The 18,886-nt window shown below is 37.7% G+C and overlaps 1 protein-coding gene across 6 annotated transcripts; it reads left to right on the top strand.

Annotated features, from left to right (window-relative positions):
* Positions 1–1,029: 1,029 nt before the first annotated feature.
* ZNF207 (zinc finger protein 207) lies at positions 1,030–17,890 on the top strand. 6 transcript variants are annotated; one of them, XM_004747074.3, is made up of 12 exons: positions 1,030–1,219; positions 2,709–2,835; positions 7,174–7,312; positions 8,682–8,852; positions 8,988–9,063; positions 9,578–9,625; positions 10,722–10,792; positions 13,483–13,640; positions 14,791–14,883; positions 15,880–16,122; positions 16,720–16,879; positions 17,040–17,890. In XM_004747074.3, the coding sequence occupies exons 1-12, from the start codon at positions 1,179–1,181 to the stop codon at positions 17,198–17,200; spliced, it is 1,488 nt and encodes a 495-aa protein (XP_004747131.1). In that variant the 5' UTR covers positions 1,030–1,178; the 3' UTR covers positions 17,201–17,890. The 6 variants fall into 6 exon arrangements, with proteins under 6 accessions (XP_004747131.1, XP_044926283.1, XP_012909036.1 ...); XM_013053582.2 differs by having other exon boundaries at positions 1,031–1,219; positions 8,685–8,852; XM_045070348.1 differs by lacking the exon at positions 9,578–9,625 and having other exon boundaries at positions 8,685–8,852.
* The last annotated feature ends 996 nt before the right edge of the window (positions 17,891–18,886 follow it).

Below are 18,886 nucleotides of genomic sequence, written 5' to 3'. Positions count from 1 at the left end.
CTTTTTCTTATCAGTTTTCTGCACAGATGTCCCTCCTGAGACGGAAAATGCCCTGTACAAAACACATCCCACACAAACCTCTCCTGTCATCCCAGCAGGTCTCTATCATGTCCCCTAATACTGTTTTAGTTCTTTTCCAGGGCACTGAATCACTCCTGACATTATGCATTTGTCTGTTTCCTCTACTAGAGCGTCAGCTTGCGCACCGCTCAAAGTCTCCTTCGGAGGTACTGAGGGTTAGGGCTTACTTTTTCTTTGAGGGTGACTGCGTGGGGTGGGGGTGGGGGGACACACAAAGACACAGTTCAACCCGTAACACTGTGCTGTGAACACGGTTTTACTTCTTCCCTTCCAGCCTAGATTCCTTTATTTCCCCCTCCTCCCTAGGATTCTCTTGCCACCAACCAGCCCCATCACTAGGAGCTCCAGCCCCAACACCATCAGCGTATTTCAGGCGCTCAGGCTCAAAGACTTGCGCTTTTTGCTCCTTCAAAGAGACTCTCTCTCTTCCACTTCCCTTGCTCCCACGGAGCCTTCAGAAAACCTTTCTTGACACCCCAATGACCGCTAAGACCCTTGTTAGTGCTCCCCTCCGGAGGTCTGCAGCACCTTGTCACCCATCTGTGAATTACAAGGCAGAGACTGACACTTTTTTAACAAAATATGTGATAAGCAAACGCCCAACACTTACTACAGGAAGGATTAATTCGAGCAATGAGACATCATGAAAAGTTGGGCGCTCTTTCAGTATTTTTTATTTGTAGTCTGTCCTTAATTACAATAATCATCCTTTCAGTTTCCCCCCCCCCTCCTTCAATTACGAGTGTCTCGGCGTACCTCCGTAGCCAGCTCTCTTACAAAACAACCGGAGGGATCAGCAAACACAAGCAACGAGGGCCGGGACAACTTACACGAACAAGATGGCGGCTGCACCTCAGCCGCCACGAGTCTCCACCCACTCAGGAAGGCGGCCTGTGTCATGTGACCCTACCCTGCCTGGCACCGCCTCCGGCCGCAGTGCCTGACGGGAGCAGAGCGGCGAACGAGGGCGTCGGCCATTTTGTGTCTGTTTCCTGTGGGACGCGGTGGTGGCCGTTGGGTCGGGAGAGTGAGCGGTATTTGCCTCGTTTTTCTTGCTTGTTTTTCCCCCCCTTATACTTTGTCGGTAGAGCGCGGTTATGGGTCGCAAGAAGAAGAAGCAGCTGAAGCCGTGGTGCTGATATCCTTTACCGGTTTGAAGTCGAGGCCGAGCGGGGGCGCCGGTTGGCGGTGACTGGGACTGGGCGGCCTTGCTCTGGCCTGTGGCGGAGAGTGTCTGGGATCTAGGCCTCGAGGTGGGTGGCTGGATGGCCCGGAGCCGGATTTGGGACTACTTCGCAGAAAATGAAGTTCCTAGGGCGACAGGCTCTCCGGCAGTTGGGGGTCGTGGGACTCCGTGACTCAGGAGGTTCTTGATTTGGTGCGCTCGTGGACCCAACCGCTGGGAGGCGGCTTGGACCCCTCCACCAAGGACAGTGTTCCCTAAGGCTGTTGGGCCACACTCCGTTGTTTTGGTGACGATTCAACAAAGGGACTTTCTTCGAGTATAATACGCCGATTGAGTCTATGGAAGATTAGGGGAGAGCTTCGGAGTCTCTCACCCACTTTGCCCGTTTTATTGTAGATTCGATGGCTTAGTAAAGGCTTGTGTTCGTCAACCCCGGTTTCGAAACACCCCCCTCCCCCCCCCCCTTTTTTTTTGACCGGGGTTTGGGGGAACTAGTTTCCGCGTCTCACCCACTGGCGCCTTAATCTTCAAGAAGCGTTCTCTTAAAGGGTGGAGTTTTTCGTCTGTTACCTGGCTTTGTAAGTCTTAAAAAAAAAAAAAAAAAGCTTCCTATTGCTTACTAAAACGTGGCGTCTTTTTAAATACTTTTTCCGGAAACGCTAGTACACTTTACGATGAAATTGGTTTTGCTTAACTGTTTTGTACTAAAAAACGATCTGTTACAGAATTGCGTTTATTTCCATGCTAATTGGAAGATGGTCACTAATTTTCTTAAATATGCATTTAGGAAAATCTGACGAGTGAGATAAAAATTCTCAGTCTTATTAATGTGATTTGTGAGTTTAAATACACTCTATGGCAACATAAATTTAGAAGGAGTTGCAAACAACTTCATAGGGATATGTTCTTATTCGTTATGAGCTTATTTTTGGATCTAAATAGTATATTCTCAAATTCCAGATATTAAGTAGATTTTTAATATTTCAGTTATTTTTGTTCGTCTACTTAATGATTTCTATTTTGAAATTCAGTCCCGTCATAAACTTGGGTTGGTTTTTTTTTTTTTTTTTACATTGAACTGTCCAGTCTACAGTGTGCATTTCAAATGTTGAAATAATGAAGAAAAAAGTCCTTTTCACTTAAATCTCTTTTAAATGCAAGAATTTGACAAAAGTATATTGCTGATTACTGAGATGTGTTCATTTAGAGATGGTGGAGAGAGATTATGGATTTCTGGGAAACTTTAAAGAGTAGAAGTACATGGCAAGATAATTCCGAATTATATAGTAAATACCAGAAACAAAGTTTGTATAAATTATATTTTTGGTTTTAGCTGTTTTTACATTTTAATATTCTTCCTCCTGTTCTCTAATGTATGACAGATTTTATTATAAGCAGCGTCAAAATTATGCTGGTTTTGTACCTTAACAACATTGATCAGGTATTGTAATAGAGATTTTGATGATGAGAAGATTCTTATACAACACCAAAAAGCAAAACATTTTAAATGCCATATATGTCATAAGAAGTTGTACACAGGACCTGGCTTAGCTATTCATTGCATGCAGGTAAGGATTTATTTTTTCATTTTTTATTTTTTCTAATTTAATTTTTACCCCCTTACTTAAACCATGTGAAAAAATTTTTTGAATTTCTCTTTGACAGCTGTAGGGTTTTGTTTACTGAGAAAGATCAGATGTGGTTAGTCAGCTTTAAAAAAAACACTGTTTTTAGCCATTAAGAAGATAAATAATTGTGTTTTTCAATGTTTAAGGAAAATTTATGTTGCTGATGTTTATTTTTGAATTATTGATAGTATTTCTTATCCTAGGTTAGATTGGTGACAAATTGAGGTCCCAAAGTATCTGTACTTGGGTTAGAGAACAAGGATCAGTGATTTCAATTCTGTGGTCAGTCTGACCAGTTCTAATCCTATGAGAATTAACACATAATTAGCTACCATTACTACTGCCGTTGAAGGATTTGTTATAATATGTTGCCTGAGGATAGGTTTACTTCTTTTATTCCCTGGACCTCTTTTGGAATGGTAACGTTGTGTTTCATTAGATAATTTTGGGGTTTCTTGAGTTTTTTCACTGCTAGGTAGGGAAAGCTTTGCAATTTATATTTTTAAAGATCTAGTAAGTGCCTTTATGTCTTATTCAACGTTATTTTTTCTACTTTTGCCAATCCTAGAGCTGCCTGAATTTTTGCCTAATTGGACCCTAGAGAGATGAGAGCTGAGCAAATCCTTATTCATTGGAAACTACTGTTGGTAGGAGGCAGGGAGGTAAATTAAAATAAGATGTTGTTTCCCCAAGTTTGAAAATAAGTTTATAAAAGAAAATAAGTTTATATTGATATTTTCCGTTCCAATTATATAACAATAACAATAATTTAATATTAATTCAAAAATATTTTAGATTTTGCTACATGCTAGACCCACAGTTTTCCACTGTGGCAATCACTAGTTACATGTGGCTACTTAAAAGACTCCTAGGGGCACCTGGCTGGCCCAATTGATTAAGCACCTGCCTTTGCTCAGGTCATGATCCCCAGGGTCCTGGGATTTCAGTCTCGCATTGGGCTCCCTGCTCAGTGGTGAGCCTGCTGCACCTCCCCCTGCTTTCTTGCTCTCTATCTCTGAAATAAGCCTTTTTTTTTTTTTAAGGGGTAATTTAAAAATTAAAAATTTAATATGTCAGTCATGTTATAGCCACATTTCCAGTGTTCAGTCACGTGTGGCTGGTGGATGACTGTTGTATTGGGTAGTTTCGATACAGAATACTACTATTTCTCACAAAAAGTTCCTGTGAGAGGGTATTGTGTTAGACAGTGTTTTAGGCACTAAGTATACAGCTGTGAAGAAAAAGTCACCATTGTGGAGTTTAGATTCGTGTTGTGGAAGAAAATAAACTGTAAATACTTAGTTTTTCAATAAGTGATGGAGAAGACTAAAACTAGGTAGGAGGAGGTATAGGGAGGGCCACAAGATGGAGAGAGGCCTGGATGAGAAACTGACATCTGAACAGAGATCTGAAAGGAAGTGAAAGAGCCATGGAACAGCGAATGAAAGACCCTCACATATAGGAACATACTCCTGTATTGAAGGAAGAAGGAAAGAGTAGCAATGTTTTTTATATAGGAGGGCTTACTGTAGGACATTTTCTTCGATTCTGAATGAAATGGGAGGTTTGAGTAGAAGGAGAGCATGCTGATGCACTTTTTTTTTTTCTTTCTTTTTTTTTTTTTTTTTTTTTAAAGAATTGTCCTGGCCAGTAGACTTGAGATTAGACAGGCTGCAGAGTGCAGTGAGAGCACTTAGGGTGACTAGAGTATTCCAGGCAAGAGGTGAGGGTGGCAGAGACCAGAATTTGCTGGTGGATTTGATGCAGAGTATAATAAAGTGAGGAGTTACAGATGATCTGAAGGCATTTGATCTGTGAGATACGGGTTACCATGTACTGAGATGTAGAAAGCTGCTGGAAGAATAGGCTTAGAGATGAGGACATCATGTTGGTGTTAGGTTAATTTTGACAAGGTCTGTTGAATATCCAGATGGAGATGTCCTATAAGGAGTTGGTTGTGTCTACAGTCCTGGAGTTCAGAGAGGTGGGAGCTGGAGATAGAAGTTTGGAAGGATACCCTGTAAGGACAACTATTTTATTTAACTCATAATATTAGATGTCCTTTTTCCTTAGGGAATAGAATATAGATAAAAAAGAGGTGCAAGGACTCTACCTTAGGCCACTCCCAGCAGTTAAAGGTTGGAAGATTAAAGTAAACCATTCAGGGACATTGAAAGGGTAGGGAATCCAAGAAAATAGTGTCCTGAAAACCAAATGAAATGTTCCAAGGAGTAAGTTATTTAACTGAGTCAAATGCTGGTGGTAGGTCAAGGAAGAAGAGGACTGAGATTGAATGATTTCCTAGAACGATGGGGATGAAAGCTCAATTGGAGTGCTTTCAAAAGAAAAGGAGGTAGAGGGACTCTTTGAAGAGTTGTACTATACAAGAGCAGAAAAATGGAATGGAACTAGAAAGAGATTAGTTGAGAAATTATTTCAGTAACATTTTTAATGGACTAAGTGCTTCTATTTTTGTAGTCCTAGTGTAGTTGTGTAGCAACCTGTGAGATAGGCATGGCAGTTTGATCAGATACAGCCTCCAATTTTATAGGTGGTAAACCTAAGACATTAATAATTTAGTTGGTTCATATCAGTGCTTTCTCTTGTCTTTTCAGCCAAGACCATACCAACTTCTAGGCAGGATTTTAAGAAATTTAATTCTGGCTGGGATATTGTGAGGTAGTTAGGTAAATCATGTTCTTTTTCCTTTCTTAGCAACAGCTTTTGAAATGTTTATTCTTGGCATTATCATTTAGAAGTAGAACAAAGAATAGTTACTGTGTATGTGAATGTAATTTTATTTTGGGGGGAAAACGTGAATTAATTCATCTACATTTGTCAAGAATAGTAACATTCCAAAAAACTTAGAAAACGGTGATTAAGTTGCTTGTTGAGTAGCTTTATTCGTGGATCTTTTCATCACAGTGAGGAACAGTGGTTAAAAATTTATAAAAAATTACAATTTTTGAATTTGATTTTGCATGTCGCTGTTTAAAATCTTTGAGATACATATCTGAGAAGAAAATACTTAGCTTCCTTGGGGTACCTGGATGGCTCCGTGGGTTAAAGCCTCTGCTTTTGGCTCGGGTCATGGTCCCAGGTCCTGGGATCGAGCCCCGAATCTGGCTCCCTGCTCAGCGGGGACCCTGCTTCCTCCTCTCTCTCTGCCTACTTGTGACCTCTGTCTGTTAAATAAAAAAATAAATAAAATCTTAAAAAAAAAAAAAACTTAGCTTCCTTGACCTTCCTTGCCTTTCTATTCTTACATGAAAGTGTCTTGGGAGGAAAGGAAAATTGAGTATGGACAAGTATGTCCAAGTCATTATTAACCTAAATCAGGGATTCTCAAGCTTTTGAGCATGCCTCAGAATCACCTGGAGGGCTTGTTAAAGCACACATTGCTGGCCTTACCCAGGAGTTTCTGATGGGATAGAGAGTATACTGAGAATTTGTGTTTCTGATAAGTTTTCAGGTGATGCTGATAGTCTGGGCAAGAATACATTGACATTTTTTAGCCTAAGTGAATGCAAGTGGCTTGAAGAAACTGAGACTGACAGGAATTTTACCATATTGGCAAGAGAGACCCATGTTTGAGGGTTGGAAACATCTGTTCTAGCAAAAACCATAGTGGAAAAAAATTGTAGATTTCCAGTGTTTTATAATAGCACTTCCTCCTCTTTGTGATCTACCAAATAAGTTTAGGATAATGACGGGTTCACTGCTGTGCAGTGTTAAGTGTCTCAGGTAACTCCTTAGTTACGGGTAATGCTAACTGTAAGTGTCACTTTTATAATTCGTAACTACAGGCTTGTCTCAAGATCCATTCTTGGAAATTTTAATTCTTGATAAAAGAGGACTGTTTCCTATAAGTTTTATTTGTCAGACTTGAAACTTCTCTGATTTGAGTGGAATTACTAGTTCATTGCTGATACTTCAAGCAAGTAAGATTACATAGTAAGCTTAAATTAATATTTATTGAGTCCTTACTATGTGTTAGACGTCCTGCCAAGTGATAATTTATATTCATTGTGTTTTATTTAATCCTAAAAATGATCCTAGGTGTGTTAGGTACTATGGGTGGAGTAATCTTAAATGATTTGCCTAATCCACATACCTAGTTAGTGAGCAGCAAAACAGGATTGAGTCCAGATAGTCTCACTATAGAGCCAGTTATGCTTAACCATTATATAGTGAGTGTTTGCTAAGTAATTTCAGATTACTCTTAAAGGACTTTATGAGCACTTTAGTCTATCTAATGGAAGTTTGTTTTAATGTTAGGTGCATAAAGAGACAATAGATGCTGTACCAAATGCAATACCTGGGAGAACAGACATTGAATTGGAAATATATGGTATGGAAGGTATTCCAGAAAAAGATATGGATGAAAGAAGACGACTTCTTGAACAGAAAACACAAGGTAAATGCTTAGATCTTTGTTTTTTCTTAATTGAGCTTCACTAATGAGAGTATTAATAATTTGACATACAGAGTTAATAGTGGATGTTAGATTTATTCAAAACTCCCAATTTTGAGTTTTATTTCTTATGTCTTAATGTTTGAAGTTGTGTATTTGATTTGTATATATGTGATTACAGGTGGAATTAGCAAGTGTTGAGATTTTTGAAAACAAAGATTGCTTGTTACGATTTGATTGTATAACTACTAATAGTAAAATATTTTTTTAGTGCTGTTATTTGTCTTGGAATTTGTGATCATTATCCAGATAGTGGAAGTTATTAACCACCTATGAAATTCCTTTATTTTTAAGATTTTATTTATTGTGAGAGATCACGTTCAGGCAAGGGGAGGGGCAGAGGGGAAGAGAGAGGGAATCTCAGGCAGACTCTGTGTTAACCACCCTGGCTTGATCTCACAATCCTGAGATTGTCACCTGAGCTGAAACTAAGAGTTGGATGTTTACTTGATTGAGCTACAGTCAACTCTTTTACTTTATGTCTTTAAGGTTTACCATTTATTTTTGAGAGGGAGGAAGAGAGAGAGTGAGCAAAGCTGGTGGGGAGCAGAGGAAGAGAGAATCTCGACTCTTCACTGAGTGGGGAGCCTACACTTGGGGCTCAGTCCCAGGACCCTGGGATCATGACCTCAGCTGAAACAGTCAGACACTCAATTGAGCGAGCCACCATGGGGGATCCCCATGAGTTTTTTCATTTGTTTGTTTTTATTAAGTAAGCTCTTCACCCGATGTGGAGCTTGATTGCAAGACCCCAAGTTCTAGAGTCACATATTCTACTTACAGGTTCCAGCCAGGTGCCCTGAAACTTTGTTTTAAGAAGCATCGAGGAGAGGTCACACCTCTTTGTTATAGTTTATCTTTATGGATGGAATAGAAAGTAATTTTTTTAAATAAAACTGATTTAGGAAAAATACTTTTACCTGTCATAGAATAGGGAAAGTATGTTAACCTTCTTATTTAACGTGGATTGGAAACCAATTTGAAGAGTAAAAACAGTATTGTGGGGTTTTTTTTTTTTTTGGTAAGAAAAATCTCATGAGCTAATTGGATTGAAATAATTATTATTATTTTTAAAAGATATTTTTTGAGAGACAGCAAGCAGGAGGGGCAGAGGGAGAAGCAGACTTCCTTCTGAGCAGGAAGCCGGATGCGGCCAGGACCTTGGGATTATGACCTGAGCAGAAGGCAGACTCTTAATGGACCAAGCCACCCAGCTGCCCTTAAATTATTTTTTTAAATGTTGAATGTCAGACATGCTGAGTTTTTCTTTTTTTTTTACTTTATGGGAAAAACTAATTAAAACTTTTTTTAGCAGAGAGTCAAAAAAAGAAGCAACAAGATGATTCTGATGAATATGATGATGATGACTCTGCAGCTTCAACTTCATTTCAGCCACAGCCTGTTCAACCTCAACAAGGCTATATCCCTCCAATGGCACAGCCAGGACTGCCACCAGTTCCGGGAGCCCCAGGAATGCCTCCAGGTATTACATAAGATTTCTTAAAATTAGCATTTTAAGGAAGGACTTTATGGATGTGATGTAGAAGTATTAAAATCTTTCTCTTACCATTTCAATATTTGTGATTTTTTTTATTATTGTTGAAATTCTTATTTATAGGCATACCTCCATTAATGCCAGGTGTTCCTCCTCTGATGCCAGGAATGCCACCAGTTATGCCAGGCATGCCACCTGGGTAAGAGAACTTTTAATTGACTTGTGGGCTTATGCCTAGTAATGATCTTTTTCAGCTTGGGTGTTATATGAATTTTAAAATGTTACTTTGCCCCCCCCCACCCCCACCCCCCCGCTAAAAGATATGGGCTCCATAAATACTAAACTAGTCAAATAAAGGGGTCTACCAATCAATTAAAGGAATATAGATTTGTCTCTGAAGAGAATCGATTTTTGGGTTTTAGGATGTTTGTAGGCAGCCATCTGCTTCAATTGCATCTGATGTAATTAAAGTAGTTGGTGTAGATTTGTATTTCTAAGATTCAGAACTGTCCATGACACTTTGTAGTTGTGACAAGAAGCAAACTCTGTAAATGATTTTATTTGTCAAATCATCAAGAACTAAAATGAATATGAGGTGCTCGTGCCTATCACTTTTACTTAAATATTGTTGGATGTGAGAGGTATACAATACACTTTCCCACTGTATTTTGAAAATCACAGTTAGATTTTGATTTTGTCATACATTTTCACAGATTGCATCATCAGAGAAAATACACCCAGTCATTTTGCGGTGAAAACATGTAAGCATCTCATTCATAATGTAATTCAGGAGGTATAATCATAATGTCATTTTTTTTTATGTGTTTAATGGTATCTATTCAATTGACTTCAGAAATATTCTAACCTTCCTCACTAAAACTTCTAAAATGTGCAAGCTGGTTGACACAGGTCTCTTAATGGAGGGAAATAAAACATCTGTGAGGAAATTGTAATAGACCCATATAAAAAGCATTTTTTAAATGTAGCTCTTTTTCCCCAAACTGCTAAAGTAATGGAATTTAGTTTAAAAAAAGGGAGGGGCGCTGTTAGTCAAGAAAGAATAGATACTCTTTTCAAAAATTACATGCTTTGTTATTATGGAAGTAATTCAGTTTTCTTACAATGAAATCTGTATAAAGAAATTTACTTTTTGATAAAGTTCTCATTTAAGAATTCACAAACTTGGAATTGTTTTAAGTGAATTGAATATTTTTATGTGAAGGTGAGCTGTTTTAGGGGAAAGAAAATAAATGTGGGTTATGTTTTTAAGTCATGGTTTAGTGTTAGGTAGCTATTACAAATAGAAATTAGGCAATTGTGTGAGTTTACTTTTGACTCTCTTTAATTTTGGTGGTAGTGTTTTTGGTTTTTTATTTTTTGTAACCCTCCAAAAGAAAAAAAAAATCTTTACTCCACAGTGTACATTCAGTATTTTCCTTTTGAAAAATCTGATGACTCCAAAATAATTTTTTAAAATTTACATTCTGTATGGATATTTTCAAGTGAGACAAAAGGTGATTTTGATTTCTAATTACACATATTTTAGATGAGGCCTCTTTTATGTATTAAGGAGGGTATAATTGTTTTTAGTGACTTTAAATGTATGAAAATGATTTGTCAGCAAAGACTGATTTTTTTTTCCTTATTTTACTGGCAAACCCAAGAAATTGCTGGGTTTTAGAAGGTTTATTTTGATAGAATTGTTTTAGTGTTGTATATTCTTTCAGCTTGATTTATTTCAGTATTAAAGGTCAAATTCAAGTCTTATCTGTTGTTTCAGGCTTTAGCCAAAATATTTTCTGATGTTTTATACTATTAATTAACTTGGTTTGTTTCTTAAAATTTGCTTTCTAATAGAATGATGCCAATGGGTGGAATGATGCCACCTGGACCAGGAATACCACCTCTGATGCCTGGTATGCCGCCAGGTATGAAACGTAGATGGTTTCCTTTTAATATGATTGGCATGCTTTATTTTTCTCTTTTGAAGAATAGGTTTGTGGATTTTAGTGCAGTTGTAATTTATAATTACCATAGTTTGCTGATTTCACTTTGAAATTACTTGGAGAAGTGTTGGAATGGACCATGGCGGTTTTTTGAGTCTTGAAATGGATAATACACAGGTTTCAAAGCACTCAGAATGAGTCACAGAACCTTTGTACCAAAGCTCATAATACCTAAGATGTGTTGAATTTGTGGGTTTGTTGTTGTTTTAAAGATTTTATTCATTTGAGAGAGAGAGCATATAAGCAGGGGGAATAGCAGAGGGAGAGGGAGAAGCAGGCTCCCTGCCAAGCAGGGAGCCTGATGTGGGGCTCGATCCCAGGGCCCTGGGATCATGACCCGAGCTGAAGGGAGGTGCTTAACTGACTGAGCCACCCAGGCGCCCTGAGGGGTAGTATTTGTTAGAAATATTATAGATGAATAACGGAGACTTTTGGCAAGTAATGGAGAAACCTGTCATGCCATATTTTAAAAATGTAGTCATTTATTGTCTCATTCAACAGAAAGAAAAGTGGTGGCTTCAGTGGCTGGTGATACCAAGAACCCATGTGTTTTTAAATATTCTTCTTTGCTAACCTTTTTTGCAGTCCACAGCAGCTTTATTGATAGTTGTAAAAGGAACAGGAAAAATAAGGCAGCAGTAAAATTTGCATCATTGCCAGTGCAACCATTAATTTATAGACCGTAGTTCCACATATGTTATTTCTGAGATACTTAGGCAAAGTTATGTTGAGGAAGTTTGAAGAATGCACTCATGATGGATTTTAGGAAATTTTATTTCTCTCTCTCTTTTTTTAAAGATTTTATTTATTTATTTTTTTGACCTAGATCACAAGTAGACAGAGAGGCAGGCACAGAGAGAGAGGAAGGAGGCTCCCTGCTGAGCAAAGAGCCTGATGTGGGGCTCGACACCCGGACCCTGGGATCATGACCTGAGTTGAAGGCAGAGGCTTTAACACACTGAGCCACCCAGGCGCCCCAGGAAATTTTATTTCAAGTGCTTAAAGGAGAGGCGCCTGGCTGTCTCAGTCAGTAGAGCATGCAGCCAATTTTTGATCTCAAGTTTTAAGCTTGAGCCCTGTATTGGCTGTAGAATTTACTTAAGAAAAATAAAATCTGGGGCGCCTGGGTGGCTCAGTGGGTTAAGCCGCTGCCTTCGGCTCAGGTCATGATCTCGGGATCCTGGGATCGAGTCCCGCATCGGGCTCTCTGCTCAGCAGGGAGCCTGCTTCCCTCTCTCTCTCTGCCTGCCTCTCCGTCTACTCGTGATTTCTCTCTGTCAAATAAATAAATAAAATCTTTAAAAAAAAAAAAAAATAAAATAAAATCTTGGGTGCCTGGGTGGCTCAGTGGGTTAAACCTCTGCCTTCAGCTCGGGTCATGATCTCAGGGCCCTGGGATCGAGTCCCGCATCGGGCTCTCTGCTTGGTGAGGAGCCTGCTTTTTCCTCTCTCTCTCTCTGCCTGCCTCTCTGCCTCCTTGTGATCTCTCTGTCAAATAAATAAATAAAAAAAAAAAAAAAAAAAAAAAAAAAGAGAAAGAAAATCTTTAAATAAAGTGTTTTCAGGGACAACTTAGTTTTCTAGAAAATTTTTTGTGAGTATATGACCTATCAGTGTTTTTACAGTAATTTGAATTTGAGTTCAGAAAGCATCCAGCTGTTGGATGATTGCAGTAATTCTCTTTTGTGTTTCAAAAAGTTAGCCAAATCAGTAATATTAGTAAGCTTAATTGCTACTTTCTGCATATATAGAATCTCCGGTATTATCTTTTACTTCCTGGAGTTCTGAAATACCCAAAGGAATAGAAAGGTTGAGGCAAATGCCTAGGTTACTCAAGACTTCATTGAATTGACCAGTTTATCAGTAATTTTGTAGTAGAGAAGTGTTATTTATTTATTTATTCTTATTTTTCAAGATTTTATTGATTTGGGGGAGAGGGAGAAGGAAACCCTCTCTCTCTCTCTCTCTCTCTTTTTTTTTTTTTTTTTAAGGAAACCCTCTCTTGAGTGGGGAACCTGATCTGGGGCTGGATTTTAGGACCCTGAGATCAGGACCTGAGCTGAAGGCAGATACTCAACTGACCAAGCCACCCAGGCGCCCCTTGATTTTATTTTTTATTTTTTTAGAGAAGACCCCATGAGTCTGGGAGAGTAGAGGGAGAGGGAAAGAGAATCTCAAGCAGACTCCACACCCAGCACGGATCTTGATACGGGGCTTGATTCCATGATCTGAACTGAAATAAGAGTCAAGAGGCCCAACCAACTGAGCCACCTAGGTGCCCCTAGAAGCATTTTTTTAAAAAGATTATTTATTTATTTACTTGACACAGAGAGAGAGAGAGAGAGAGATCACAAGTAGGCAGAGAGGCAGGCAGAGAGAGGGGAGAAGCAGACTCCCCGCTGAGCAGAGAGCCTGATGTGGGGCTCCATCCCTGGACCCTGGGATTATGACCTGAGCCAAAGGCAGAGGCTTAACCAACTGAGCCACCCAGGCGCCCCACCGCCCCCCAGAAGCATTTTTAATATGGTATATTTTAACAGTTTTGGGAAAAAATTTTTTCTGAACTTAAATGTTTTGACATGCCCTGTCTTCCCAACATTTCTTCTCTGTAGGTATGCCCCCTCCTGTTCCCCGTCCTGGAATTCCTCCAATGACTCAGGCACAGGCTGTTTCAGCGCCAGGCATTCTTAATAGACCACCTGCACCAACAGCAACAGTTCCTGCTCCACAGCCTCCAGTTACTAAGCCTCTTTTCCCCAGTGCTGGGCAGGTAAGGTGAAATTCCTGAAAAGGAGTGCACTTAGATTTAAAGGTAAAGTGTAGTCGTTTATAGAAATTCTTGAGGTTGTCATTAGGCTTGTTTTTTGTTTCTAATCTTTTTAATATAATTAAATACAGAGAAGTGTCCTGTTCTCTTCCATGTTTGCACACATTGACTAGAGCCAGATAATGTAGTATGCTAATTTTTTCATAGCTTATGAACTCTGGTTATTCTTAGCTTTAGACAGAAATGAAAGCTTTAATTTCTGGGTACTTAAATACATGATTATGTTTAGAGGTCCTCTTATGTCCTCTTGAACTATGAGTGGAATGAAACCAAAGTCAAAGGAGAAAATCCTAAGACCTTAGCAAATCATTTGTTGATGACAATGCTACACTTTTGCAGGAGGGGCATCATTTGACCTAGTTAGACTTAATCTTTCCCACTGAACTTGTGTTTTTTAGAACTCAGAAACTAAAGATGTTTTTGTTTTTTTGATATATATTTACATACATAAGTATATATATATAGAATGTGTGTAATGGTTGTTACTTTCTCTATTTTTTTCCCTCGTTATATTCAAAGTTAAATAGAAATATTTAATTGATTCAGAATTAAGATCAGGATGTGTGTTATTTTTCACTTTACCATTATCCCATAGAGGTTTTTTCCCTCAATTTTTTTCTGTTTATAGTTGGCGAAAATAAAAGCTTTACTTTTAAAGTCCCCTGTAAGCATATATCTTGTGTTTTTGAGGTGGGTGGGGATTTTATTTACTGAGAAATGTCAAGCTTTTGGTAAAGATCTTGTGGAGTCATTGATAGAGAATTGGAATGAAGTGTCCGTAGTAATGCATCTTTATTCTCGATTGAAGGTATCATTTTTCAAAATCAGTGCAAAAACACATCCCAGTTTTAGGAAAGAAACTGGTTAACTAGGTTTATTGGTGTAGAATTAAAAAAAATTTTTTTTGAGGCTCATACTGTCACTTTGTTTATTGTAAATGCATTAACTGCCTGCCTCTTGAAATAAGTCAGATTTGATTGCATTATATTTTGCATTTATAAAAATGCAATCTAATACTAAAAGTCTACCACATGGCTTATTTTCACCCATTTGTTTGGAGACTTTTCATTGTTTCCTTTCTTTTATGCTACAGATGGGGACACCTGTAACAAGCTCAAGTACAGCTTCATCCAATTCAGAAAGTCTGTCTGCATCTTCTAAAGCTCTGTTTCCTAGCACAGCACAAGTACGCAGGAAGTTGCAGTTTAAAATTGTTAAATGGCTTTATAAACTTAACCCTTTGGACCCTACTTTAAAACTAAATCTTTTCCCCCAAAAAATACACTATGTTTAATTTTTTTAAAGTTAATGGTACAAATATCAATGGTATTTCAAAATTTGAACTCATACTAATAGAAAAAAATGTACTCCAAACTCCTATGGTTCTAAAGGGTTAAAATTAAGCATGTAAGCAGTAAATGCGTTATAGTAGCCACTGGTTAGCCTGATGCATGATTAAGCTTTTTTGATTTATGCTATTGAATCTAATGCATCACATACAATGTAAGGAAATATAGTACTCTGCATTTGGTTCTTAAGTTGGCCTAGTGTTCATGTTTCAGATGTTTGGAATTATGACAAGTAACACATTTATTACTGGTAACTTTATGCTTAAAAGATCCTACTAAGCCCTTTTGTCCATGGTAATCACCTAGCCATTGTTAATTGGGAGGACACTGTATTATCTGTATAAAGAGATCTCTGAAGGGACATCTTTAATGTGTCACCACTGATACTGTTTATGCTCTGCTTAGTAACTAAATTTATTTGAATTTTGTAATTTCTTTTTTTTTTTTTTGAGGTGCTTAGTAGATTGATTGAACAACTAATTTAGAATAGAGTAGAACACAATATTCCAATACAATGTAGTTCATTAGTTTGAAATAAATACAAAGCTTTGTAAAGCAAGTAAATTTTGGTGATAAAGGTAGATAATATCTTTGAAGTTATATGCAGTCTTGTTTCCACTGCTGAGTCTTGGATGTGACTTGGACTCCAGGGTCTTTTGATATTTTTACATATTATCTTGATGTTTTGGCATTTTAATTATGTTAACTTTGTTTTAATTTCATTTAAAGTTTGGTCCTTTATTGAATGTTAGTATCTCACTTTTAGGTTAACTATAATAGATACATTCAGCTTGGGTTTTGAAGTTTCCTTAATGAAAGATTGTGTTTTCCAGGCTCAGGCAGCTGTCCAAGGACCTGTTGGTACAGATTTCAAGCCCTTAAATAGTACCCCTGCAACAACTACAGAACCCCCAAAGCCTACATTCCCTGCTTATACACAGTCTACAGCTTCAACCACTAGTACAACAAATAGCACTGCAGCTAAACCAGCGGCTTCAATAACAAGTAAGCCTGCTACACTTACGACAACCAGTGCAACCAGTAAGTTGATCCACCCAGATGAGGATATATCACTGGTAAGTTTTTTACAGGTTTTTACTGGCATAGTTTGAATACCATTGTAGTAACGATTCCTCTTAAAGTATTAATTTGTACACCAGTGGTTTTGTAATCTGATCTAATGCTTACTGTGTGGTTTTCATTCTGGTTTTTTAAGAACCACAAAATAAAGTGAATATTGTGTGTTTTGATCTTAGACACACGCTTTTCCCTACACCCAGACTATATTTAAAAGAAGACAGTAAGTTGGGTTCTTAACTCTGAAAAATCATTTCGGTTACACATAAATTTGTAAATGATGAAATGGATAAGTGTGAGGTAGGATACACAGATCCTTTAAAGCCTATCCACTTTCTTCACTAGAGATTTTCTTATGTAGGCAGTATTTAATTCCTGGAAAGTTATTAGCCATTTTTCAAATATAAAAATAGTTGAGGTTTTCTTGAGGTATTGAGATTTTAAGCAGTTGGACTAGTTTGTGGAGCAAAAATAATGGTTGGGAAATAAGGGTACATTTTTACAAAGTTACTCTGTAATATTTTGGGTGATTATCTTTTATGATTAATGACTCTCTGTATTCAAATCTTGAACATTGTGATCATATTTATTTGTAGGAAGAGAGAAGGGCACAGTTACCTAAATATCAACGTAATCTTCCTCGACCAGGACAGGCTCCCATTGGTAATCCACCAGTTGGACCTATTGGAGGTATGATGCCACCACAGCCAGGCATCCCACAGCAACAAGGAATGAGACCCCCAATGCCGCCTCATGGTATTTTTTTTTACATTCATTGTGTTTATGTTTATTGTATTTACTGTATTAAGTGGATTTTCTGAGTATACACAAATTTATTTGCAGAATACATTGCATTTAACAGCATAATGCACAAACCAACTCAATCTATTTTTTGTGTTTTAAATCTGTTTTTTAGGTCAGTATGGTGGTCATCATCAAGGCATGCCAGGTTACCTTCCTGGTGGTATGCCACCATATGGGCAGGGACCGCCAATGGTGCCCCCTTACCAAGGTGGGCCTCCTCGACCTCCGATGGGAATGAGACCTCCTGTAATGTCGCAAGGTGGCCGTTACTGATCTTACTTCATCCAGTCTAATAGGTTTGGAGATTAAACCTTTTCTCAACTTGTGCTGTTTATATAGCCAAGCTTCCGTCAATAAGGCTTCATTGTGACTTTAACAAACATTATCTTCCCACATACCAGGAACTATTGGACATTTATTTTACATGGGAAAAATTATTTGGAATAATAAAGCAGGAACTTTTCCTGAAGTTGCAATTTATACTGTATGGCTTCTTTTTCATGTTTCATCTAGGTTTTTAGAAGTGAAGTATAGTAAATTTGGTTCGTTATATTGTGAAGGCGCTGGAATTACATGAACATACCACCTTAATAAAGGCAAGTTCTGTAAGCTTACATTGCTATTTGTAAAGTTATGCCTTCACAGCATTTCAGATGCTGTTGGACTTCACGTCCCCAACCTAGCTTGGTGAGGGCTGTAACTGTTACCGAGACCTGTACATTGGAAGTCTGAATGTATAACAATATTTAATGTATTTAGAGTTCCTCATGTTGCAGGGTTTAAGAAATCTGACCCACCAAGGTCATGTGACTTTTCTGTACTGTTAAACTTCATTGTAATAAAATGAGAGAAAAACTTACGCCTTTTTATTCATAACCCAGCTGTGGACCACTGCCTGAAAGGTTTGTACAGATGCATGCCACAGTAGATGTCCACATAATAAAATTCATAGTTACCAATGCAGTTTTGATATATCTTTGGATTCTGTCTTTGAATTGTAGGATGTTCCTTAGCTGCATGTTTAAAAACTGGACAATATATATAGAATTGTATGTTAGTGCTTAAGTTGAGAGAAAAACTTCAATACATATGAGTCATTACATAGTGGATATGAAATCTTTATATTGTGTCACCTTTCCATGCCCTTGGTGTCACTACATGTTAGATGTCTTAGATATTTAAAATGTAAACCTTAGTATTTCCTCTTCACTGCTGATGAAGTTTAGAGCCTAGTGCCAGACCCATTCATTTCCCTCTGATCATTTTTGAGACTGCAGTACTGCGTGGACCTCAGAAGCTTTTCAGGTGCAGACTTCTAGAAGCTTAGGTGCATGCAGTAATAGCTTTTTGCTGTTAATGGATTAGAATCTTTTCTGAATGTAATGCCAAAATAAGTGTACCTCTGTTAGGATGGCTAACAGATGGATTCAAAATTTTATTTTATGTTCCTGGAAAATTACATTATTTCTTTGATTAAGATGACTATCTTCTGTTATTATAAAGCCTAAATGGCTTTCCTGTTAACCTTTTCATTCTTGGAAATTTGAATGTTACTGTGTCCTGTGAAGAAGTTTTCTGTAGACACTGCTGTTAGTGTTTTGTGTTGCAAGTCTCCTACAATAATAGCTCTTGTTAACCTTTTTTTGGCATCCATTTTTTAAATCTTTATTTTTGCAAGGTACTTTTATGATTAAGTATCAGATGATCTACACAAAGCATGATTATTAATGAACTCAAGTTGAGTTTTTCTCAACGTAAAGTTAAGATTTGTAAGAAAATGGTAATTTTTTATAACCTACATGTGAAGGTGTAGATAATGATATGAAATCTGAGTTTTTGTTTCCAAAAAAAAGTTTTAACCTTGTAAGAAAACACTGAAAATTTTCAGTCATAAAAGAGTTGGTATTTAAGTGACAAGTAAAAGTCATTCATTCATTTAAACAAAACATTCAGCTATTT

The sequence above is a fragment of the Mustela putorius genome, unplaced genomic scaffold (assembly GCF_011764305.1).
Source record: "Mustela putorius furo isolate JIRA1106 unplaced genomic scaffold, ASM1176430v1.1 tig00003962_pilon_pilon_pilon, whole genome shotgun sequence".
NCBI classification, from domain to species: Eukaryota; Metazoa; Chordata; class Mammalia; order Carnivora; family Mustelidae; genus Mustela; species Mustela putorius.
Note: the sequence above shows the minus strand (reverse complement) of the source record. Positions and strands in the feature narration are given on the sequence as shown.

What these genes read in the sequence shown, in the direction of transcription:
- ZNF207 (XM_004747074.3), top strand. Translation starts at nt 1,179, where the DNA reads ATGGGTCGCAAGAAGAAGAAGCAGCTGAAGCCGTGGTGCTG. An exon ending in CAGCTGAAGCCGTGGTGCTG is followed by an intron (nt 1,220 to 2,708) that starts ATATCCTTTACC and finishes AACATTGATCAG; the next exon opens with GTATTGTAATAGAGATTTTG. An exon ending in TGTTTCCTAGCACAGCACAA is followed by an intron (nt 14,884 to 15,879) that starts GTACGCAGGAAG and finishes TGTGTTTTCCAG; the next exon opens with GCTCAGGCAGCTGTCCAAGG.